Source organism: Pseudorasbora parva, chromosome 2 (genome assembly GCF_024679245.1).
Source record: "Pseudorasbora parva isolate DD20220531a chromosome 2, ASM2467924v1, whole genome shotgun sequence".
Classification (NCBI taxonomy): Eukaryota; Metazoa; Chordata; class Actinopteri; order Cypriniformes; family Gobionidae; genus Pseudorasbora; species Pseudorasbora parva.
In genome coordinates this window covers 19,547,468-19,570,154 of record NC_090173.1, presented here as the reverse complement: position 1 = coordinate 19,570,154, position 22,687 = coordinate 19,547,468, and the positions used below count along the sequence as shown (strand labels likewise).

Genomic DNA, 22,687 nt, shown 5'->3' with positions numbered 1-22,687 from the left:
GCTGGTGGGATATAGGAAGATTCTCCTGAAGCTAATGAGTTCCACACTGAGGTCTACCCTGCGTTTCGGAGGCAGGTTGATTTAGATGGAGAGCCTCGGAAAGTGAAGGATCCAGAAAAAACTCAGAGACAGTGTCCTCTGGGAGGTCCAATCCGAGTGTTGGCATGGTTTTTTGGCATTTTCTATAGCTTTGGGGATTTGTTTCAGCAGAAAAGGTTTGAAAATTACGTCATTGCCCAATAATAATTACCAGGATGTTGTGAAACTCAGAGAGGCCAAAAAAAAAAAAAAACCTGTAAAAAAGTCTATGTGAGACCGGGACACTGTAAGACTAAAAACGTACAGACCACACATAGTGGAGCCGAATAGATTACACTATAGGTTTTTTTTTTTTATTGCATTATGTTTTTGTTTTTTTTAGGACATTCTGGGTGTGCATTACTATGCAGTTGCTAGGGTATACTTGGTGGGGTGCTTTACGTGTTGGTATGCAGTTAATGGCTTGGGTGTTATGAGTGTTTTTTGTTTGTTAATAAGGGGTTGCTAGGGTGTCACAGATGGTTTTACATGCATTGCTATGCGGTTGATAGCTTGGGTGTTATGCAAGGCTTCCACTAACGACTACTTTTATATTCAGGTCCTTCTCAAATAATTAGCATATTGTGATAAAGTTTATTATTTTCCATAATGTAATGATAAAAATTAAACGTTCATATATTTTAGATTCATTGCACACCAACTGAAATGTTTCAGATCTTTTATTGTTTTAATACTGATGATTTTGGCATATAGCTCATGAAAACCCAAAATTCCTGTCTCAAAAAATTAGCATATCGAGAAATGGGCTACAGGGGCCACATTCCCCAGGTCAAGCCACTTTTGGGCTAGAGAGAAGCAGCACTGGACTGTTGCTCAGTGGTCCAAAGTACTTTTTTCGGATGAAAGCAAATTTTGCATGTCATTTGGAAATCAAGGTGCCAGATTCTGGAGGAAGACTGGGGAGAAGGAAATGCCAAAATGCCTGAAGTCCAGTGTCAAGTACCCACAGTCAGTGATGGTCTGGGGTGCCATGTCAGCTGCTGGTGTTGGTCCACTGTGTTTTATCTAGGGCAGGGTCAATGCAGCTAGCTATCAGGAGATTTTGGAGCACTTCATGCTTCCATCTGCTGAAAAGCTTTATGGAGATGAAGATTTGGTTTTTCAGCACGACCTGGCACCTGCTCACAGTGCCAAAACCACTGGTAAATGGTTTACTGAGCATGGTATTACTGTGCTCAATTGGCCTGCCAACTCTCCTGACCTGAACCCCATAGAGAATCTGTGGGATATTGTGAAGAGAAAGTTGAGAGACGCAAGACCCAACACTCTGGATGAGCTTAAGGCCGCTATCGAAGCATCCTGGGCCTCCGTAACACCTCAGCAGTGCCACAGGCTGATCGCCTCCATGCCACGCCGCATTGAAGCAGTCATTTCTTCAAAAGGATTCCCGACCAAGTATTGAGTGCATAACTGAACATAATTATTTGAAGGTTGTCTTTTTTTTATTTAAAAAAAACACTTTTCATTTATTGGTTTGTTGGCTAATTTTTTGAGACAGGAACTTGGGGTTTTCATGAGCTGTATGCCAAAATCATCAGTATTAAAACAATAAAAGACCTGAAATATTTCAGTTGTTGTGCAATGAATCTAAAATATATGAAAGTTTAATTTTTATCATTACATTATGGAAAATAATAAACTTGATCACAATATGCTAATTATTTGAGAAGGACCTGTATATATACATATATAGCATAGTCACTCTGTAAATTAACTATACACTGATTCTTAAAAAAAAATGTTTTTAAGTCAAGCATGGGGTGATTTTCGATTTTCTTTTGTTGTTTGATTAACATTTAATAATAATATGTCCGGCCCTTTAAGAGCTGCACGGTCCAAATTCATTGTAACACACGATTTCTCACTCAACTCTGTATACGTTCACTAAAGACATGCCTGATTGCGTATACCTGAATACTCGGCAGGATGTGCATTCTTACTTATTTTTGACCATTCAGACCTTATAATCCGCAAAACTGATGTCGCGATCTGTCTGAGTGAAAGGCGTGTGGGCGACAGCGCAAGCACATCCCGGCCGCGCCGCACTTCACTTTATTTTCTAAAGCAAGTGTTTCTGTTGTTTAGTGAACGGTGGAAGCAGAGCTCACACACACGCCCTCACTTCTCTTGTCACACATAGACACAAATTAAGAAATACTGCTCTTATTAGAGTGCTGTCATTCTTAAAGTACCGGTACTAATAAAATTTCATATCGCACCCAACTTACCTAACTAAAAATATTGACGTCGCTTAATTATCAGCGTCGACGCAGTCCATTGTATCAACCAAACGCGACAGGCCTAGTGTTATGAATGCTTTTTGTATGATGATATGGGGTTGCTAGGGTATTCTGAGAGGTGGGTATTTTGGGTGATTTCTGGTATGTTGCTTTGCAGTTGCTTGGGTGTTCTGGTTGGAGATTCCCGAACATTTTTCAGAAGATACATATCTGTCTGACTCTTTTCACAGGCATATGCTGAATGTGTCATGGGAGAACACAGACTTTTCCTTCAACAGCGATGGATATCTGGTCAACCCTTCAATGATCATAATCACTCTAGACCGTGGGAGACAGTGGGATAAGGTAAGAATGTTTTTTTGCTTTTAAAAAGATTTAAAAAAATAATTTTCATCCTGTCATGTACTAGTCGTGAAGTTGCACCACCAATGGTGTCATCAATTTGAATGCATCTCCGCAGGTTTCATTGCCTTCAGGCTAGTTGTGATTCAAAATGCCATTGATAAATAGCACGCACACCTTAGTGTTATTAGTTTGAAAAGTGTCAACTTTCACTTTTTTATGTTTAGAGAATGGAAATTGGAAAGGGGTGAAAAAAACGTCCTATTAAACATTTATGTTTTTACCAGAGCTGGATGACATCCTCTGTGCACCGTCTGGTTTTATGACCAAACTATTTTCAGATGGCTTGCGTTTTTATAGTGGTCAGCATGAATGATAGCACATTCACTGTGTTTGGCTCGTCTTCAAACATCAGCAGTAAGAGCCAATACAAAATGAAACGCAGTCTGCCTCAAATTCATTCATGTAAATGTGCACAACAATATCACGGTGACTACTTCCATGCGACCTCAACACTGTTTGCACAGCCAGTGGGAAAGGTGCCCGTAAAAACTGTTTGTTTTGGTCCAGGGCCTCAGAAAACTGCGTCCAGCTGTCTTTAAGCAATTACTCGCTATTGATATTTTCTTCAAATTGGACTTGGTTCATATTAGGTGTGGAATCTTGCCCAAAGTTCCCTGGCATAGGCCACGCTTTTTTCCCCTCCAGGTGGAGTGAAGTTATATCAGGAACTGGGAGTGATGCAATGCTGGTCTGGATCACCACTGAGAGAGAAAGCCATGAAAAATAGAACAAAGCTCCAAATGAGATGTCGGCCAATATGATTTGGTGCCAGGCTCGACTCGACACAATCACCACGCTGTGCTGAAAACATGTAGAACGCTGTAATCAAACGCTTTATGCTATTTAAAACACTTATTAGACATTATAGATAGATAGATAGATAGATCGATAGATAGATAGATAGATAGATAGATAGATAGATAGATAGATAGATAGATAGATAGATAGATAGATAGATAGATAGATAGATAGATAGATAGATAGATAGATAGATAGATAGATAGATAGATAGATAGATAGATAGATAGATAGATAGATAGATAGCCTTCAGAACTGCCTTAATTCTAATTTCTAATTCTAATTCTATTGATCCAACAAGATGCTGAAAGCATTCTTTAGAAATGTTGGCCCATATTGATAGGATAGCATCTTGCAGTTGATGGAGATTTGTGGGATGCACATCCAGGGCAAGAAGCTCCCGTTCCAACACATCCCAAAGATGCTCTATTGGGTTGAGATCTGGTGACTGTGGGGGCCATTTTAGTTCAGTGAACTCATTGTCATGTTCAAGAAACCAATTTGAAATGATTTGAGCTTTGTGACATGGTGCATTATCCTGCTGGAAGTAGCCATCAGGGGATAGGTACATGGTGGTCATAAAGGGATGGACATGGTCAGAAACAATGCTCAGGTAGGCTGTGGCATTTAAACAATGGCCAATTGACTCTAAGGGGCCTAAAGTGTGCCAAGAAAACATCCCCCACACCATTACACCACCACCACCAGCCTGCACAGTGGTAACAAGCCATGATGGATCCATGTTCTCATTCTGGTTAAGCCAAATTTTGACTCTACCATCTGAAGGTCTCAACAGAAATCCAGACTCATCAGACCAGGCAACATTTTTCCAGTCTTCAACTGTCCAATTTTGGTGAGCTTGTGCAAATTGTAGCCTCTTTTTCCTGTTTGTAGTGGAGATGAGTGGTACCCGGTGGGGTCTTCTGCTGTTGTAGCCCATCTGCCTCAAGGTTGTGCATGTTGCTGCGTCACACACTTTGCATAAGTGTGTGTGTGTGTGTGTGTGTGTGTGTGTGTGTGTGTGTGTGTGTGTGTGTGTGTGTGTGTGTGTGTGTGTGTGTGTGTGTGTGTGTGTGTGTGTTTCTTCAGTTTAATAAGCATGCATGCACCAACACATAACAACACCCTATAAGAGGAAAATTGGAAAAAAGCTATTTCTCAGATGGTTCTCTTTTATAACTTAGGAGACTTAAGGGACTTAGTTTAAATATCAGCTTAGTAACAGATGTTTTCTCAATGGAGCTATACAATTATAGATAGTATAGCTGATATACTTCAAAAATGAGGATTGATGAGGAATATTTGATGTTGCTCTCCATTTAATCTCACTGCTGTCAAGTGCTTTAAAGGCACAGTTCACCCATAAATAAAAATTCTGTCATCATTTACTCACCCTCATGTCATTCCAGACCCACATGACTTTTTTTTTTTGTGGAATACAAAATGAATAATTCCAAAGACTTTCTATTGGGGGATCAGAGTCTTCAAGCTTCAAAAAAAGTATTTTTTACAAATCAGAAATTGCTACTGCTATCATCCCTCTCACCAATGAGAGCCAGGGCAGATGTTTATGATTTTCAGTAAATAATGGCATTATTCACACAAAGCTATCATATGAATTTAGAAGACATAAAAGGTTCTAATGACTAATTTGATGACAATTTAATGAAGCTTTTGCACCCTTTTGGTAGCCTTAGAGACCAGTCCCCTATTGCAAGTGAATGGGCAAGAGTCTTTGTATTTTTGTGTCCCACGGAAGAAGAAAAAAAATCATACGTTCCAGAATAACATGAAGGTGAGTAAATGATGACAGAGTTTTCATTTTTCTGTGAACTATTCCTTTAACTGATTTCTCCCTTGGTATTGCAGTCACTATGTGGCTTTCTTATCTTTTCTCTTTGAGCCTAATAAACAAAGATTGAGATTCTTTACTTTCTTCAAAGAATGGCTTCTTTCATCCTGCTCACATATTCACAAGGTGTCATGGTGCATGACTGCACCAGGCATGATGAACTTCTTTTGATGAAATGGAGTGTCTCTCTATTGCTGTACACGTGACTCTCTTACTTCTCATTGATGAGCTGTCTCTCAGGGTAAAGTCCATTGTCCTTTGCCTCAGCTCTTCGCCTACAGCTCTTATCTATGTCTGTTTTGCACATCTATTTCAGTGCCGGGCTGAAAGAGTGCTTTTCCATTCCAGGCCTTTTCGCTTTGCTGATGTAATTTACTGTGTAGGTAATTTATTAGGCAGCAGATTGTACTTTTCAAACACAGTGAGGCTGAAAGCGGATGATAAATCTTTCCTTATTTCTTAGCTAGTGTCATCTTCCAGTGACAACTTTTGGTCAAAAGCTGCTAAGGTGCCCTGAGGTGAGAGGTTGCCCTTGCTTCAGTCACCAAGACCAAGACTAAGTCTCTGAGGATTTGAGACCAAGAACAAGATTAGGAAGGGATGAGACCAAGATTCTGAGTGGTTTAGACCAATATTAAGGCCCAATCCCAATTCTGTTTTATACTCCTTTACAAATCCCTACCTCTTGAAACAGAGTGGCAAGGCATAGAGATGAAAATATTCCCCTAAGAAATGGGACACCACTACTATACCATTACACGTCATCATACTTCAATATACCCTGTTTCTTTTATTAATGTCCTGTAACATGTAACCTGTATGAACAGCAGAGAAGTGCGTAGGCTATATCTAACAGAAATCAGGTGCGAGAACGTATAACAAATTACTCACTCCCAATGTTGTTTTGCAGAGTATTTGGAGTTAAGAAAACGGCACTCTTTTTCAGTTCAAAAACATGTAAGCAATCGAGTTACATAAGACAATACAGAATGATACAGAACATACAAGACTGGTGAAACCGCTTTCCCATCGGGCCAAACTGTTCTCCTTGTTTGTTAACCATTCCATTCCGGGCCGATCAAAGCCGGCCATTACTGATATGGTTTTGTTTTGTTTTCTACTGTGGTGCTGTGATAACGGAGCTCTTTGCAATGTAATTCAAACGAGTCAGATGTTGGCTTGGAGACACAAGAGTTTATAGACGATACGTGACATAAATATTGACTGCATTATGAAGGATGACCAGATTTTTTTTTTTAACTGTTTTATTAATTTATTAATTATTTGTTCACATCACTCAATTGGTGGTCTATGGAGAAACTGGTACCCGGGCATCACATAAGTGATTGATCCCAAGTGGTAACATCACTACATGCATTCTAGCAGTGCGGTAGTCTGGTGTATGCAGGGGAATTCCTCATATACCTTTGTTCGTAGTGTGGTCCAGGAAAATCTTTGTTTGAAGGGCTATCTGGCCCTTCCCCTTCCCCTTCCCCTTCCCCTTCCCCTTCTCCTTCCCCTTCCCACTACCACTTCAGCAAGAAGAGAATCGAGAATCACCCCTAGCCCACCACACGAACATGCAAAATAAAGGGGTAGGGGAAAGTGAAGGGCTACGGGGTAGAAATGGGATTGGGCCTCAGACTCTGAGTGGTTGAGATCCAGACCAAGACTTTGAGGGGTTGAGACCAAGACCAAGACTAACGATTTGAGACCAAAACTCTGAGGGGTTGAGACCAAAACTCTAAGGGGTTGAGACCAAGACCAAGACTGAGGATTTGAGACCAAAACTCTGAAGGGTTTAGACCAAGACCAAGACTCTGAGGGGTTGAGAGCAAGACCAAGACTCTGAGGGGTTGAGACCAAGACCAAGACTGAGGATTTGAGACCAAAACTCTGAGGGGTTTAGACAAAGACTCTATGTGGTTGAGACCAAGACTCTGAGTGGTTGAGACCAAGACTAAGACTCTGAGTGGTTGAGACCAAGTCTCTGAGTTGTTGAGACCAAGATCAAGACTCTGTGTGGTTGACACCAAGACTTTGAGTGGTTGAGACCAAGACCAAGACTCTGAGGGGATGAGACTAAGACTTTGAGAGGTTGAGACAAAGACCAAAACTCTGAGGGGTTTAGACCAAGACTCTGAGTGGTTTAGACCAAGACTCTGAGGGGATGAGATCAAGACTTTGAGTGGTTGAGACCAAGACCAAAACTCTGAGGGGTTTAGACCAAGACTCTGAGGGGATGAGACCAAGACTCTGAGTGGTTGAGACCAAGACTTTGAGTGGTTGAGACCAAGACCAATACTCTGTGGGGTTGAGGCCAAGAACAAGAATGAGGATTTGAGATCAAGTCTCTGAGTGGTTGAGATCAAGACTCGGAGGTGATAATAATAATAATTTGTCACATTTATAAAGTGTTTTATGGGTACTCAAAGTGCTTTACATATAGAACGGGGAATCTCCTCAAACACCACCAATGTGCAGCATCCACTTGGATGATGTGACAGCAGCCATATTGTGCCAGAACGCTCACCACACACCAGCTTAGTGGTGGAGAGAAGTCACAGTGATGAAGCAATATGGGGATGATTAGAAGGCCATGATGGATAGAGGCCAATGGGCAAATTTGGCCAGGATGCCAGGGTTACACCCCTACGCTTTATCAAAGGACATCCTGGTATATTTAATGACCACAGAGAGTCTTGACCTCAGTTTAATGTTTCATTCGAAGGACGGTGCTTTTTGACAGTATAGTGTACCCATCACTATATTTGGGTGTTTGGACCCACACAGTACACAGGGTGAGCACCCCCTGCTGCCCCCCCTAGTTTTCCCAGTCGTCTCCCACCCAGGTACTGACCAGGCTCAGCCCTGCTTAGCTTCAGTGGGAAACCAGTCTTGGACTACAGGGTGATATGGCTGCTGGGTTGAGACTAAGACAAAGACTCTGGGGGGTTAAGACCAAGACTCTGAGGGGTTAAAACCAAGACTTTAAGGGATTGAGACTAAAGCTGTGTTCGAAATCAAATGCTTCCCTGATGGAATACTTTCAGAATGGAGGTGAAGTGACATAACTAATGCTTGTAGGTCACATGACAATGACAACATGGTGGCGGTACTATGTCCGAATTACATTCATATTACCCACATTCATACTATAGAAAATACATTTTAAATGCCGAAAGGTTAGTTCAAATTAAAATGACCTAATCTGACAGTACTGGATTTTTTAGTCAGATATGATGGCGCTACTGAAACACGCGTTGCCACAAATTAGTAAAACTAGCCAACATGCAAACTGACGCAAGTGAAACTGAAAGTAAGTCTTGGATGCTCAAAAACACAATCATCCTCATTAAAACTAATGAGGTTAAAGGATCTTACAAGTGCTTTGCTCGCTCGTTCTGAGATTTCATTCTTTGATCTTGAAATGAGCTGATGGATAAAATGCAGCTTATACCTGTTGCTTGAACTCCTTAAAAATGTGCATATAGCATGGGAATGGAAGATTATATTCATTTTGCAGAGAGGTGTAAGGTAAGGCACCCTGCATGTTTTTATATTTTTTACTTGTGTAGCCCATTTAGTTTTCGAGCACATACAATAAGCCTAACTTCTACTTATCAAAAATGCCTTTTTACTGTGGTGGTGGTGGTGATAGTAGGCTAAACATTTGAACTAACATTGTGATGCTTGAAATGTTTGATATCTATAGATTTTATTATAGGCAAGTCAAGTGTTGATTTGAGAGGCTAAAGCGTTGGGTTAACTCTGTCGGCCTCTGGCCACATGGTGATCACTTTAAAAAACTAAAACTTTAATTTAACAAACAATAAAATGCTCATTTTTTAAATCTAAATTAACTTAACAAATAAACTAAACAAAATATAACTATTTTAATGGCTGCAATAATGTTTGACAGGGAGGATACGTTTTTTTTTTTTTTACGGGCCGGGTTAGGGCCTAGATTTGAGCATCTTGCCTGCAAGCGTTCATTTTTCACAAAAAACAGTAACACGAGTAACAAACTCATTTAAATTTCAGTAATTGTAATTGTGTTACTCGATTAAAAAAAATGTAGTTACATGCATTACCGCTAAAAGTAGTGGAACAACGTGTTACTTTATAGTGTGCTACTCCCAACACTGCTCAAGTCTCTGAGGGTTTGTGACCAAAACCAATGCCCTGAGGGTTAGGGTTTCTATAGCCAACTTTAAGATAACTAGCACTCTGATAATAGACACTATGATAAACAGCATTATGATAACACTGACACTATTATAATCAATAGTATGATAACTAGCAGAAAAAACAGCTTTACAATTACACGCAGTATGATAACCAGGGCTATGATAACTGACACTATTTAGACAACAAGTTTTAACTTCTTTATCATTAGTAAGTATGATAATCAGAAATGTAATTATCGACCCTGTTATAAGTAGAACTGTGATAACTGCCATACTGCCATAATGAGTGTTAACTTATACACCTATGAAAAACAGCAATATGATTGCAACCAACTCTGTTATCACTGATAGCAATGATCACGCTGGTAGTGTTGCATTGCATGTATACTATTGACATATATTTCAGGAGCTTTGGCTCACTGAAGGGCAGAATTAATTATTGTAATTTATCTATTGTTGATATATTGTGGTATTCTGCGAATCTGTGATATTAGGACGGTCTTAATACTATAAGAAACCAGAGAACTGTACATTGTTTGATGGTTATTTATGGCATTTCTGAATAAGCACGACACAAGTATTTGTCAGAAAAATAGACGCACGAGTGATTCTAGTCCGAGACCGATTTCACACTGGATGATTAAGTGGACAGTCTCTTGCCTAATAAAAAACAGTAATTAGTTTCACTATGTGGTTTTGTGTTTTCCCTGAGCTGTGGTCTATATGTTGATGAAAGGAGCTAGCCAATATATTACAATTTGTCTATATTGCTAAGCACCATAAAATCTAATGAATATAATTATCACACAAAGATTACTTGCATCCAAACTAATGAAGCGTAACAGTCAGAAAGTGCTTGCTCAGAGATTTGCATCGGCTTGAAGTAATTTAAATACAGCCTTGCTTTCGTTTCCTTGATTAGGTTGAAATAGAAGTTTTCATATTGTATATGGCATTTTTCTCATGGGTCTTGTCTTTGCTCTAACAAGGCTAACCATGATGTGTGTTAAACCCATTCAAGAGGAAATTTAACAAAAGCCTCTAATTCTGCAAAATGAATACATAACAACCCAAGTGTAAACACAGCAAATAGAGAAAGATGAAGATAAATCAAATTGCGTTTCTGCCTTTGTTTTACGAGTATAAACTGTTTATTTGTAAAACTTCATGAATAAATTCAACAGCTTAAAGCTTACGCGGACGGATGTGCCATCTCTAACACTTTAAAATCGATCTGTCTTTTTAACAGGTGGGGAATTATGAGTATGGTATCCTGCAGACGAGGTACCCAGTTTGGCCACGTTACGGGACCTTCCTGGAGCCTGTGTCTGACAACCGGCACTTGACAGTCGCCACACTGGAGGAAAGGCCTTTTGTGATCGTAGAAGCTGTGGATCCTGTTACTGGCACCTGTCTCAGTAACACTGTCCCCTGTAGACGGCAGTCGAACAAGACAGAAACGTAAGTAACTGTGTTTTGCTCTTCACAATGCTAAAAGGGATAGTCCTCCCAAAAACGAAAATTCTGTCATCTTTTCTCTCTCTTTTGCCGTTCCAAACGTGTGTGACTGTCTTTCTTTTATGCAACAAAAACAGATGGACGCTGTGGTATAAACAACATTGGAAAAATGTTTTGACATTTTTTTAGAATATATTTTGAGTAAATTATGATAGAATTTTCATTTTTGGGCAAACTAAAAGATACCCACTAACAACCTGAACCTACACAGGGTATATTGGTGTGTATTTGAGGTTAAAGGTTTGAGCTGGTTACCCAAAAGTTGTATTTTCAAAGCCTAAATGGAGCTCTGTTTTTGTCTGTTTTTGACAAGTCCTTGAAAGAAGATTTAGTCTGTCTCATAGTTGCAGCTTTTTATGTCATTATTTTTTAATGTCGTAACTTTTACTTTTTTATCCTATGTTTATGGCAGTATATTAACATTTCTACTTTTTATGTCCCAATTATGATTTTCATGAGCCTTTATCATATTACTGAACAGAATGAAAGAAAGTGACTGTATAACTGTTTTGTTGCTCTTCTGTTGGAAACAATTCTGGTTCCAGATGGTCAGGTGTTGCTGTTAAAAGATGCCAGATTTCTGCAATACTGAATTAGATAAAACAATTTTGGACCCACTTTATCTTAGGTGGCCTTAACAACAGTGTACTAACATTTAAATTAATCATTAGGTACAATGCACTTATTGTGTACATACATGTTTTTACATTGTACTTACATTTTAAAAATGATGTCCCTAACTTTAACCTTAAACTTACCCACACCACCACACCTGTCCCTAACTTTACCCTTAAACTCACCCATACCACCACACCTGTCCCTAACTTTAACCGTAAACTTACCCACACCACCACACCTGTCCCTAACTTTACCCTTAAACTAACCCATACCACCACACCTGTCCCTAACTTTACCCTTAAACTAACCCACACCACCACACCTGTCCCTAACTTTACCCTTAAACTAACCCATATCACCACACCTGTCCCTAACTTTACCCTTAAACTAACCCATACCACCACACCTGTCCCTAACTTTACCCTTAAACTTACCCACAACACCACACCTGTCCCTAACTTTACCCTTAAACTAACCCATATCACCACACCTGTCCCTAACTTTACCCTTAAACTAACCCATACCACCACACCTGTCCCTAACTTTACACTAACCCACACCACCACACCTGTCCCTAACTTTACCCTTAAACTAACCCATACCACCACACCTGTCCCTAACTTTACCCTTAAACTCACCCATACCACCACACCTGTCCCTAACTTTACCCTTAAACTCAACCATCCCACCACACCTGTCCCTAACTTTAACCTTAAACGTACCCACACCACCACACCTGTCCCTAACTTTACCCTTAAACTAACCCATACCACCACACCTGTCCCTAACTTTACCCTTAAACTAACCCACACCACCACACCTGTCCCTAACTTTACCCTTAAACTAACCCACACCACCACACCTGTCCCTAACTTTACCCTTAAACTAACCCAAACCACCACACCTGTCCCTAACTTTACCCTTAAACTAACCCAAACCACCACACCTGTCCCTAACTTTACCCTTAAACTTACCCACACCACCACACCTGTCCCTAACTTTAACCTTAAACTTACCCACACCACCACACCTGTCCCTAACTTTACCCTTAAACTTACCCACACCACCACACCTGTCCCTAACTTTAACCTTAAACTTACCCACACCACCACACCTGTCCCTAACTTTACCCTTAAACTTACCCACACCACCACACCTGTCCCTAACTTTACCCTTAAACTTACCCACACCACCACACCTGTCCCTAACTTTACCCTTAAACTTACCCACACCACCACACCTGTCCCTAACTTTACCCTTAAACTTACCCACACCACCACACCTGACCCTCACTTTACCCTTAAACTTACCCACACCACCACACCTGTCCCTAACTTTACCCTTAAACTTACCCATACCACCACACCTGTCCCTAACTTTACCCTTAAACTGACCCACACCACCACACCTGTCCCTAACTTTACCCTTAAACTTACCCATACCACCACACCTGTCCCTAACTTTACCATTAAATTTACACATACCACCACACCTGTCCCAACTTTACCCTTAAACTAACCCACACCACCACACCTGTCCCTAACTTTACCCTTAAACTTACCAACACCACCACACCTGTCCCTAACTTTACCCTTAAACTTACCCACACCACCACACCTGTCTCTAACTTTACCGTTAACTTACCCACACCACCACACCTGTCCCTAACTTTACCCTTAAACTCACCCACACCACCACACCTGTCCCTAACTTTACCCTTAAACTTACCAACACCACCACACCTGTCCCTAACTTTACCCTTAAACTTACCCACACCACCACACCTGTCCCTAACTTTACCCTTAAACTTACCCACACCACCACACCTGTCCCTAACTTTACCCTTAAACTTACCCACACCACCACACCTGTCTCTAACTTTACCCTTAAACTTACCCACACCACCACACCTGTCCCTAACTTTACCCTTAAACTTACCCACACCACCACACCTGTCCCTAACTTTACCCTTAAACTTACCCACACCACCACACCTGTCTCTAACTTTACCCTTAAACTTACCCACACCACCACACCTGTCCCTAACTTTACCCTTAAACTTACCCACACCACCACACCTGTCTCTAACTTTACCGTTAACTTACCCACACCACCACACCTGTCCCTAACTTTACCCTTAAACTCACCCAAACCACCACACCTGTCTCTAACTTTACCCTTAAACTTACCCACACCACCACACCTGTCCCTAACTTTACCCTTAAACTAACCCATACCACCACACCTGTCCCTAACTTTACCCTTAAACTGACCCACACCACCACACCTGTCCCTAACTTTACCGTTAAACTTACCCACACCTGTCTCTAACTTTACCCTTAAACTTACCCACACCACCACACCTGTCCCTAACTTTACCCTTAAACTTACCCACACCACCACACCTGTCCCTAACTTTACCCTTAAACTTACCCACACCACCACACCTGTCCCTAACTTTACCCTTAAACTTACCCACACCACCACACCTGTCCCTAACTTTACCCTTAAACTTACCCATACCACCACACCTGTCCCTAACTTTACACTAACCCACACCACCACACCTGTCCCTAACTTTACCCTTAAACTAACCCATACCACCACACCTGTCCCTAACTTTACCCTTAAACTCACCCATACCACCACACCTGTCCCTAACTTTACCCTTAAACTCAACCATCCCACCACACCTGTCCCTAACTTTAACCTTAAACGTACCCACACCACCACACCTGTCCCTAACTTTACCCTTAAACTAACCCATACCACCACACCTGTCCCTAACTTTACCCTTAAACTAACCCACACCACCACACCTGTCCCTAACTTTACCCTTAAACTAACCCACACCACCACACCTGTCCCTAACTTTACCCTTAAACTAACCCAAACCACCACACCTGTCCCTAACTTTACCCTTAAACTAACCCAAACCACCACACCTGTCCCTAACTTTACCCTTAAACTTACCCACACCACCACACCTGTCCCTAACTTTAACCTTAAACTTACCCACACCACCACACCTGTCCCTAACTTTACCCTTAAACTTACCCACACCACCACACCTGTCCCTAACTTTAACCTTAAACTTACCCACACCACCACACCTGTCCCTAACTTTACCCTTAAACTTACCCACACCACCACACCTGTCCCTAACTTTACCCTTAAACTTACCCACACCACCACACCTGTCCCTAACTTTACCCTTAAACTTACCCACACCACCACACCTGTCCCTAACTTTACCCTTAAACTTACCCACACCACCACACCTGACCCTCACTTTACCCTTAAACTTACCCACACCACCACACCTGTCCCTAACTTTACCCTTAAACTTACCCATACCACCACACCTGTCCCTAACTTTACCCTTAAACTGACCCACACCACCACACCTGTCCCTAACTTTACCCTTAAACTTACCCATACCACCACACCTGTCCCTAACTTTACCATTAAATTTACACATACCACCACACCTGTCCCAACTTTACCCTTAAACTAACCCACACCACCACACCTGTCCCTAACTTTACCCTTAAACTTACCAACACCACCACACCTGTCCCTAACTTTACCCTTAAACTTACCCACACCACCACACCTGTCTCTAACTTTACCGTTAACTTACCCACACCACCACACCTGTCCCTAACTTTACCCTTAAACTCACCCACACCACCACACCTGTCCCTAACTTTACCCTTAAACTTACCAACACCACCACACCTGTCCCTAACTTTACCCTTAAACTTACCCACACCACCACACCTGTCCCTAACTTTACCCTTAAACTTACCCACACCACCACACCTGTCCCTAACTTTACCCTTAAACTTACCCACACCACCACACCTGTCTCTAACTTTACCCTTAAACTTACCCACACCACCACACCTGTCCCTAACTTTACCCTTAAACTTACCCACACCACCACACCTGTCCCTAACTTTACCCTTAAACTTACCCACACCACCACACCTGTCTCTAACTTTACCCTTAAACTTACCCACACCACCACACCTGTCCCTAACTTTACCCTTAAACTTACCCACACCACCACACCTGTCTCTAACTTTACCGTTAACTTACCCACACCACCACACCTGTCCCTAACTTTACCCTTAAACTCACCCAAACCACCACACCTGTCTCTAACTTTACCCTTAAACTTACCCACACCACCACACCTGTCCCTAACTTTACCCTTAAACTAACCCATACCACCACACCTGTCCCTAACTTTACCCTTAAACTGACCCACACCACCACACCTGTCCCTAACTTTACCGTTAAACTTACCCACACCTGTCTCTAACTTTACCCTTAAACTTACCCACACCACCACACCTGTCCCTAACTTTACCCTTAAACTTACCCACACCACCACACCTGTCCCTAACTTTACCCTTAAACTTACCCACACCACCACACCTGTCCCTAACTTTACCCTTAAACTTACCCACACCACCACACCTGTCCCTAACTTTACCCTTAAACTTACCCATACCACCACACCTGTCCCTAACTTTGCCCGAATTTCACCTCAATATCAGCAAAAAGTGTTTTGCAATATAATATGAACACAATTGTGCTTATTTTTTAAATGTAGGTCTATTTATCACAAAAAACGCAGTGTGTCTCAGTCGAAAATTTCACTTCTATAAATTAAAAAATTAACTGAATTAAAAAAGTTAATTGAACCACAGGGCTCAATCTTAGTACCAGTTCTATTCTTAATATATATTAATGACCTAGGTAATGAGATAACTACAGCTAAACTACATTTATATGCTGATGATACAATTATTTCTACAGTAGCATGTCTATGAATAAAGGCATAGAGCTAATACAAGATTCCTTTCAGGTATTGCAATCCACATTGTTTAAATTAAAATTGGTTATAAATACTAAAAACAAAACAAAATATATGCTCTTTACTCGTTCTCGCACTAAAACTTTGAATCTACCTATTTTAACCTTAGAAGGGGACGATATAGAAAAAGTTAACAGCAATAAATACCTGGGCAGATGGCTCAATGAAAGGTTGAATTTTAATATTCATATTGAAAATCCCCTAAAAAAAAAGCTCAGACTTAAACTGAGGTTTCTTTTTCGTTTAAAGACATTTTTCCCTTTGAAGCTAAAAAGTGAATCATGCAAAGTTGTTTTCTTGCTGTGCTAGATTATGGTGATGTGATTTATATGCATGCAAATCTATCTTCACTAAAAAAAATGTGTTGTATATATCATGCTGCAATATGATTTGTGACTGATGTTCCCATCATTGTACTTTGTATGAACTGGTTGTTTGGTCCCTCTTGAATCAGAGGAGAAAAATGCATATGCTGCTGTTTACTGCTAAGGCTCTATTACACAAATTACCTCCATACATCTGTAGTCTTTTATCACACTGTACTTGTACTTATAAAAAACAGATCATCTTCTATATTACTTTTAATTGTGCCTAGATCATATTTTGAATTTGGAAAAACTGCTTTTTTCTCTTATGCTCCTATGGAATGAAAGGCAGAGTATTTTGAGGCTATAAGTGCCCTTTAAATATTTTTAGAAACCTTTTGGAGGTTTATTTGAAAAAAAGATCTTGTTATTGTTTTTTTTTATATATATATATATATATATATATATATATATATATATATATATATATATATATATATATATATATATATATATATATATATATATATATATATATATACACTGTAAAAAAAATAAAATGTACCGGTAATTTTCTGCCAGTACATTATCCAGTATTTTACAGACATTTCTGTTGACCCTTAAAACACAAACTACACTGCATAAACTATACAATGTATAAATCAAAATACAGGTAAAACACCTGTATTTATACAGTACATAGTGCCCTATTTTTACAGATCTTTTTTTACAGTGTATAAATATATATAAAATGTATTATGAACTGTAATTATTTGAGTACTGGACAGGACTTTTGTATTTTGTATTTCTCGTTTTATGTGTCTTTTGGCTTTATTTGATTTTGTTGTGATTACTTTGTGCTGCCATTTTGGCCAGGACTTATATTTCAATGGGATTATTTCCTGGTAAAATAAAGGATAAATAAAAATAAAGTACATAGTAGTTAAAGCCACCTAATTAAAAGTTGGACCATGATATTAGCCAGATGTCAGCAGAAACTACAGTACTTAAAGGAAAAAGACAGATAGAGAAAGTTTGATAATGCTATTCATAACGCAACACGCATTAGTTTACATTCTCAGCCTTGCTAGCCACTATAACAGGGATGTGTAGAACATGAGACACTTGCCATGCGCTTGGGGAGTAACTAAAAGTACCGATGCTACTAACTTCACATTTTCCGGTGTGTAGCTTTAGGAAGTTTTTACTTTAAAAAATGAAGGCCATTAGTCATGTCATGAAAGCAATTTGAGCTTGCATTACCATGATTTTGTGGCGATATGGCTTATGTTCACTAATATAGAAGTACTTTTTGCCACCAATTTGCCACCAATCAGCCACCAATTGTGCAAGTTCTCCCACTTAAAAAGATGAGAGAGGCCTGTAATTTATTATCATAGGTATACTTCAACTATGATATACAGAATGAGAAAAAAAATCCAGAAAATCACATTTACGAATTTATTTGCAAATTATGGTGGAAAATAAGTATTGGGTCAATAACTAAAGTTAATATTTGTTATATACCCTTTGTTGGCAATGACAGAGTCAAACATTTTCTGTAAGTCTCCACAAGGTTTTTACACACTGTTGCTGGTAGTTTGGCCCATTTCTCCATGCAGATCTCCTCTAGTGCAGTGATGTTTTGGGGCTGTCGCTGGGCAACATGGATTTTTTTTAACTCCCTCCAAAGATTTTTTCTGGCATTGAGATCTGGAGACTAGCTAGGCCACTCCAGGACCTTGAAATGCTTCTTATGAAGCCACTCCTTTGTTGCCCGGACGGTGTGTTTGGGATTGTCATGCTGAAAGACCCAGCCACATTTCATCTTCAATGCCCTTGCTGATGGAAGGAGGTTTTTGCTCTAAATTTCCCGATACATGCCCCCATTCATTCTTTCCTTTACACGGATCAGTCATCCTGGTCCCTTTGCAGACAAACAGCCCCAATTCTGTCTCTCATAGTTGAAGTGTACCTATGACACAGGCCTCTCTCATCTTCTTAAGTGGGAGAACTTGTACAATTGGTGGCTGACTAAATACTTTTTTGCCCCACTTTATACAATTATTTGCAATTAATTGAATGAATCAGTGATGTAATAATTTTAATATTTTCTAATTTAATAATAAATAGATAGCTCTAGTTTGAGCACATTATGTTTAGTATTATGGAAATAAAATCTATTATATTATATATTAATTATATTATATTGATTTCTAAAGTCACTTTTTATCTATTTAAAGATATTTATTTCAATTTTATTTTACCAATTATTGAAGCTGCAGTTCTTTGCAGTTAATTTAATTAATGCGTCTCAGCAAATCATGTCATTTTTAAATGTTTTAATTGACAGCTCTATTTGCAAAGCATTAGGATCAGTAGTTTGTTTTCAGTCCTTCACAACCTGCTTGCGTTCATCTCTGGATGAAGATAACTGGATCCTCACAGGACTGCGGCTTCACCTCATGAGAGCTGAGCAGTAATTAGCAGGGCTGATTAAAGCTGCGCTGGACTCAGCGGAGGGTCTCAAACCTCTCACGGTCTGCCTCCCTTCTCCAAATACACACACACAGCATTATGGTAGGCCCATTAACGTGTTATTTAAGAGTCATCCCCTCAGGATGTTCTACTCATTACTTGGAGGCCAAATCCGTGCTTCGGAGGGCTCGCGGAAACAGCCGGACAAAAAACGAAACAAGTTAGCATGGATGGGTAAAACACCCACAAGATAATAAAACAGTGGCTCACAAAAAGTATTTGGACACTTATTACACACTTGCAGTCCAATAGTGTGGCCATTTTAAGGCCACTATGTGAATATGCAGAGACGTTGAATTAATGATGTGACATGAGGAAGGGATTGACTGTTTGTGGTGTGTATCTCTGTTGATGCTGTGACTGATGTCAAACAAATATTAACCGTGGTTTATGGTGATGACAGCATGTGGGTGGGTGTTTAGTGTGACTCATTGCCTCGAATCCCCTTTATGGTGCACACCATTAGTCAAGAGGTTACAGGGAAGGTTGGAGAGCGCAGTGTTATTAGAGTGCTCTGCATTTTGCAGCACCATCACACCATCTCCTTTCCTTTCTCTCCTTCATTCATGCTTTCTGATGCATGAATGAAAGCATTTGAACAAACATCTAACCTATAAGTCAGAAACTTTGGTAACTTTTTTTGCTCCATGTACGCCACAGACCTGTCTTGTTGAGGAGAGGTGTGCTAAGACCAGAATATCCAGTGCTATCTTACTAACAATTCGTACATATTTGTACGAGGTGGCTAATTTGTACAAACTCTCTCATATGAATTTTTACGATTTGTCTTTAATGAATTGATAGGTCGGTCTTAGGGGTGAGGTTAAGGGAAGGTCATTTGTACGAAATCATACAAATTGACCAACGTGTCAAATACGTACGATTTTAGCCACCTTGTAAAAATGTCTGAATTGCTGTGAGATCGAGTTGGAATATCACAGAGACTTAGGGCCAGATTTACTAACAGCTTGCTCCAGCACAAAACCTAGCCTGACGTTCTCATACTCAGATTGTAGTCAGATTATGAGTCTGGCGCTGCTCCATTGGGCTGTGATTATGGGGCGTGTTTCAACCAAACCAGGAAGGAAAATGCCTCTGCACTCAACTGGATAGACCTACAACCAATCAGAGCAACGGAGTAAGTGACGTATGTTGAGCGATGCATAGTTTTCAACAGAGCTCAACTGCTCGCTGGAAGTAGAAGAAGAAGATGAGTGTAAACGATCTTTGCCGGTGTTGTAAAAATAATTTAAGGCTACACAGAGTACTTATTAACATGTTCATCATTTCTGAGAGCAATAGTAAAGGTGAATGCATATACGAACAAGTTCTCCGTTTAGTAATTTAATTCAACCAAAGCCCTCTTTGGTGACGGGATGATTACGTTACTGACAATTTGATTGGTCTGAACAGCTCTGGTTCGAGCATAGTTACTCTACAACGGATCAGGTCCAGACTCAAATGTTGTGGGCAGGGCTAAGTTCGGCTGACATCCATAGCACAAACCCTCTTTTGGCATAAAAAAAAAAAAATACTGTCAGGATTTACCAAAGACACGCAGTGAAAAAATTGGCACTATTTTTGCAGCTGAGCTTATTGCATGAATTTGTAGGAGTTTCCCTTACAGACACAACATTTATGGGAGGAGAGTATTTACATTAATCATGCAAGGTGATTTACTAAGGTTTGGGCTCGTCAGTTTACTGCTGTTTGTGACATTATTTACTGCTCAAAAACCAAACGCTTACTTGCGTTGCTCTTGCGTCTGTGTTCTTTATTGTCGTCTGTTGCACTCTCATGCTAACTTTCACGTTATGATCAACCTGTTTTGATTTGGGCCAGTAAATAAAACCCTAGTCTCAGATGTGAAGTCAGACATAGTGACGTTGGCTGAACTTCTGTCTTAAGCATATGGCAACACTCGTATTTTCTTTCAAATCTATTATACTGCTTCTTTGTATGAATAGACATACACACTCCCTTTATTGCTCACATTAAACTCCGCTATTGTTTTCCAGGGTTGTAATTGTTGTTGTGAATCCAGATTGAAGACTACGGTGAAGGCTGTGCTGTTTATTTTTCCTCAGGCATTGTGAAATGAACCAGAGCTCTAAAAACAAATACTGCTCAAGACAGTGCAGACACCTGAGCCACTATAATGCTCCTAAAGGTACCGATTTAAGTTCAAATCAGATGGGGTCAGGAAACATTTTAAGGTTATCGATTGGATTTCTCGGAGGAAGTAACCCTGTTGATGTGCAGAAAAAGTGTTTTGGATGGCTGTTCTACCACACATCTTGCTAATGCGAACTGGATGGACATTTATACCACTTCAGTAATGCATTAACTGACTCTCCCAGCAGCAGCTCTACCTCACTACAACAGCAAGAATGTGCACTTCTTATTGATTTCTTGAATCATTTTCTGCTTTTTAGAGAGATAACAGGAAGGGGATGGGGATGGGGAAATGTAGGATTCCAACTCAAACTTGTGTCATCAAAATATCAGAGACTGAATTTGTTAAGTAGGACATGTTTTTGAGTCAACATCAGGTTTGTCCTGATATAACATTACTATCAACCATGTTTTTTTTTTTTTAATCTATCATTTGTCTATGATTTAAGGGCGTGTCACAGCTAGGGTTTATTTGGGAAATTGTTTTCCTTGGCAAAAATCACAGTCACTAATGTGCTAATGGTCAGGCAACAGCTCCAGCCTTTTCCAACATTACGTTCAGTTGACTTAACTTAAAAAGTGAGAAAAATATATATATTTATATATTTATACACCCACCTAAAGGATTAGGTGGGTGTATAAACCCCCCTGTGTTTGACCCCTTTTCGCCTTCAGAACTGCCTTAATTTTACGTGGCATTGATTCAACAAGGTGCTGAAAGCCTTCTTTAGAAATGTTGGCCCATATTGATAGGATAGCATCTTGCAGTTGATGAGATTTGTGGGATGCACATCCAGGGCACGAAGCTCCCATTCCACCACATACCAAAGATGCTCTATTGGGTTGAGATCTGGTGACTGTGGGGGCCATTTTAGTTCAGTGAACTCACTGTCATGTTCAAGAAACCAATTTGAAATGATTTGAGCTTTGTGACATGGTGCATTATCCTGCTGGAAGTAGCCATCAGGGGATAGGTACATGGTGGTCATAAAGGGATGGACATGGTCAGAAACAATGCTCAGGTAGGCCGTGGCATTTAAACGATGCCCAATTTGTACTAA

General features: G+C 40.1%; 1 protein-coding gene and 1 long non-coding RNA gene across 4 annotated transcripts in view; one reads left to right on the top strand and one right to left on the bottom strand.

The window, feature by feature from the left end:
- Window positions 1-22,687, bottom strand: part of LOC137093704 (uncharacterized) — a 115,507-nt gene that overhangs the window by 13,552 nt on the left and 79,268 nt on the right. The gene's annotated exons all lie outside the window — the stretch shown is intronic.
- Window positions 1-22,687, top strand: part of grin2ca (glutamate receptor, ionotropic, N-methyl D-aspartate 2Ca) — a 110,910-nt gene that overhangs the window by 61,411 nt on the left and 26,812 nt on the right. For both annotated transcript variants that reach the window (XM_067458479.1, XM_067458488.1), the window contains 2 exons: window positions 2,570-2,684; window positions 10,834-11,045. In XM_067458479.1, the coding sequence (XP_067314580.1) occupies window positions 2,570-2,684; window positions 10,834-11,045 (327 nt within the window). The remainder of the gene's footprint in view (window positions 1-2,569; window positions 2,685-10,833; window positions 11,046-22,687) is intronic.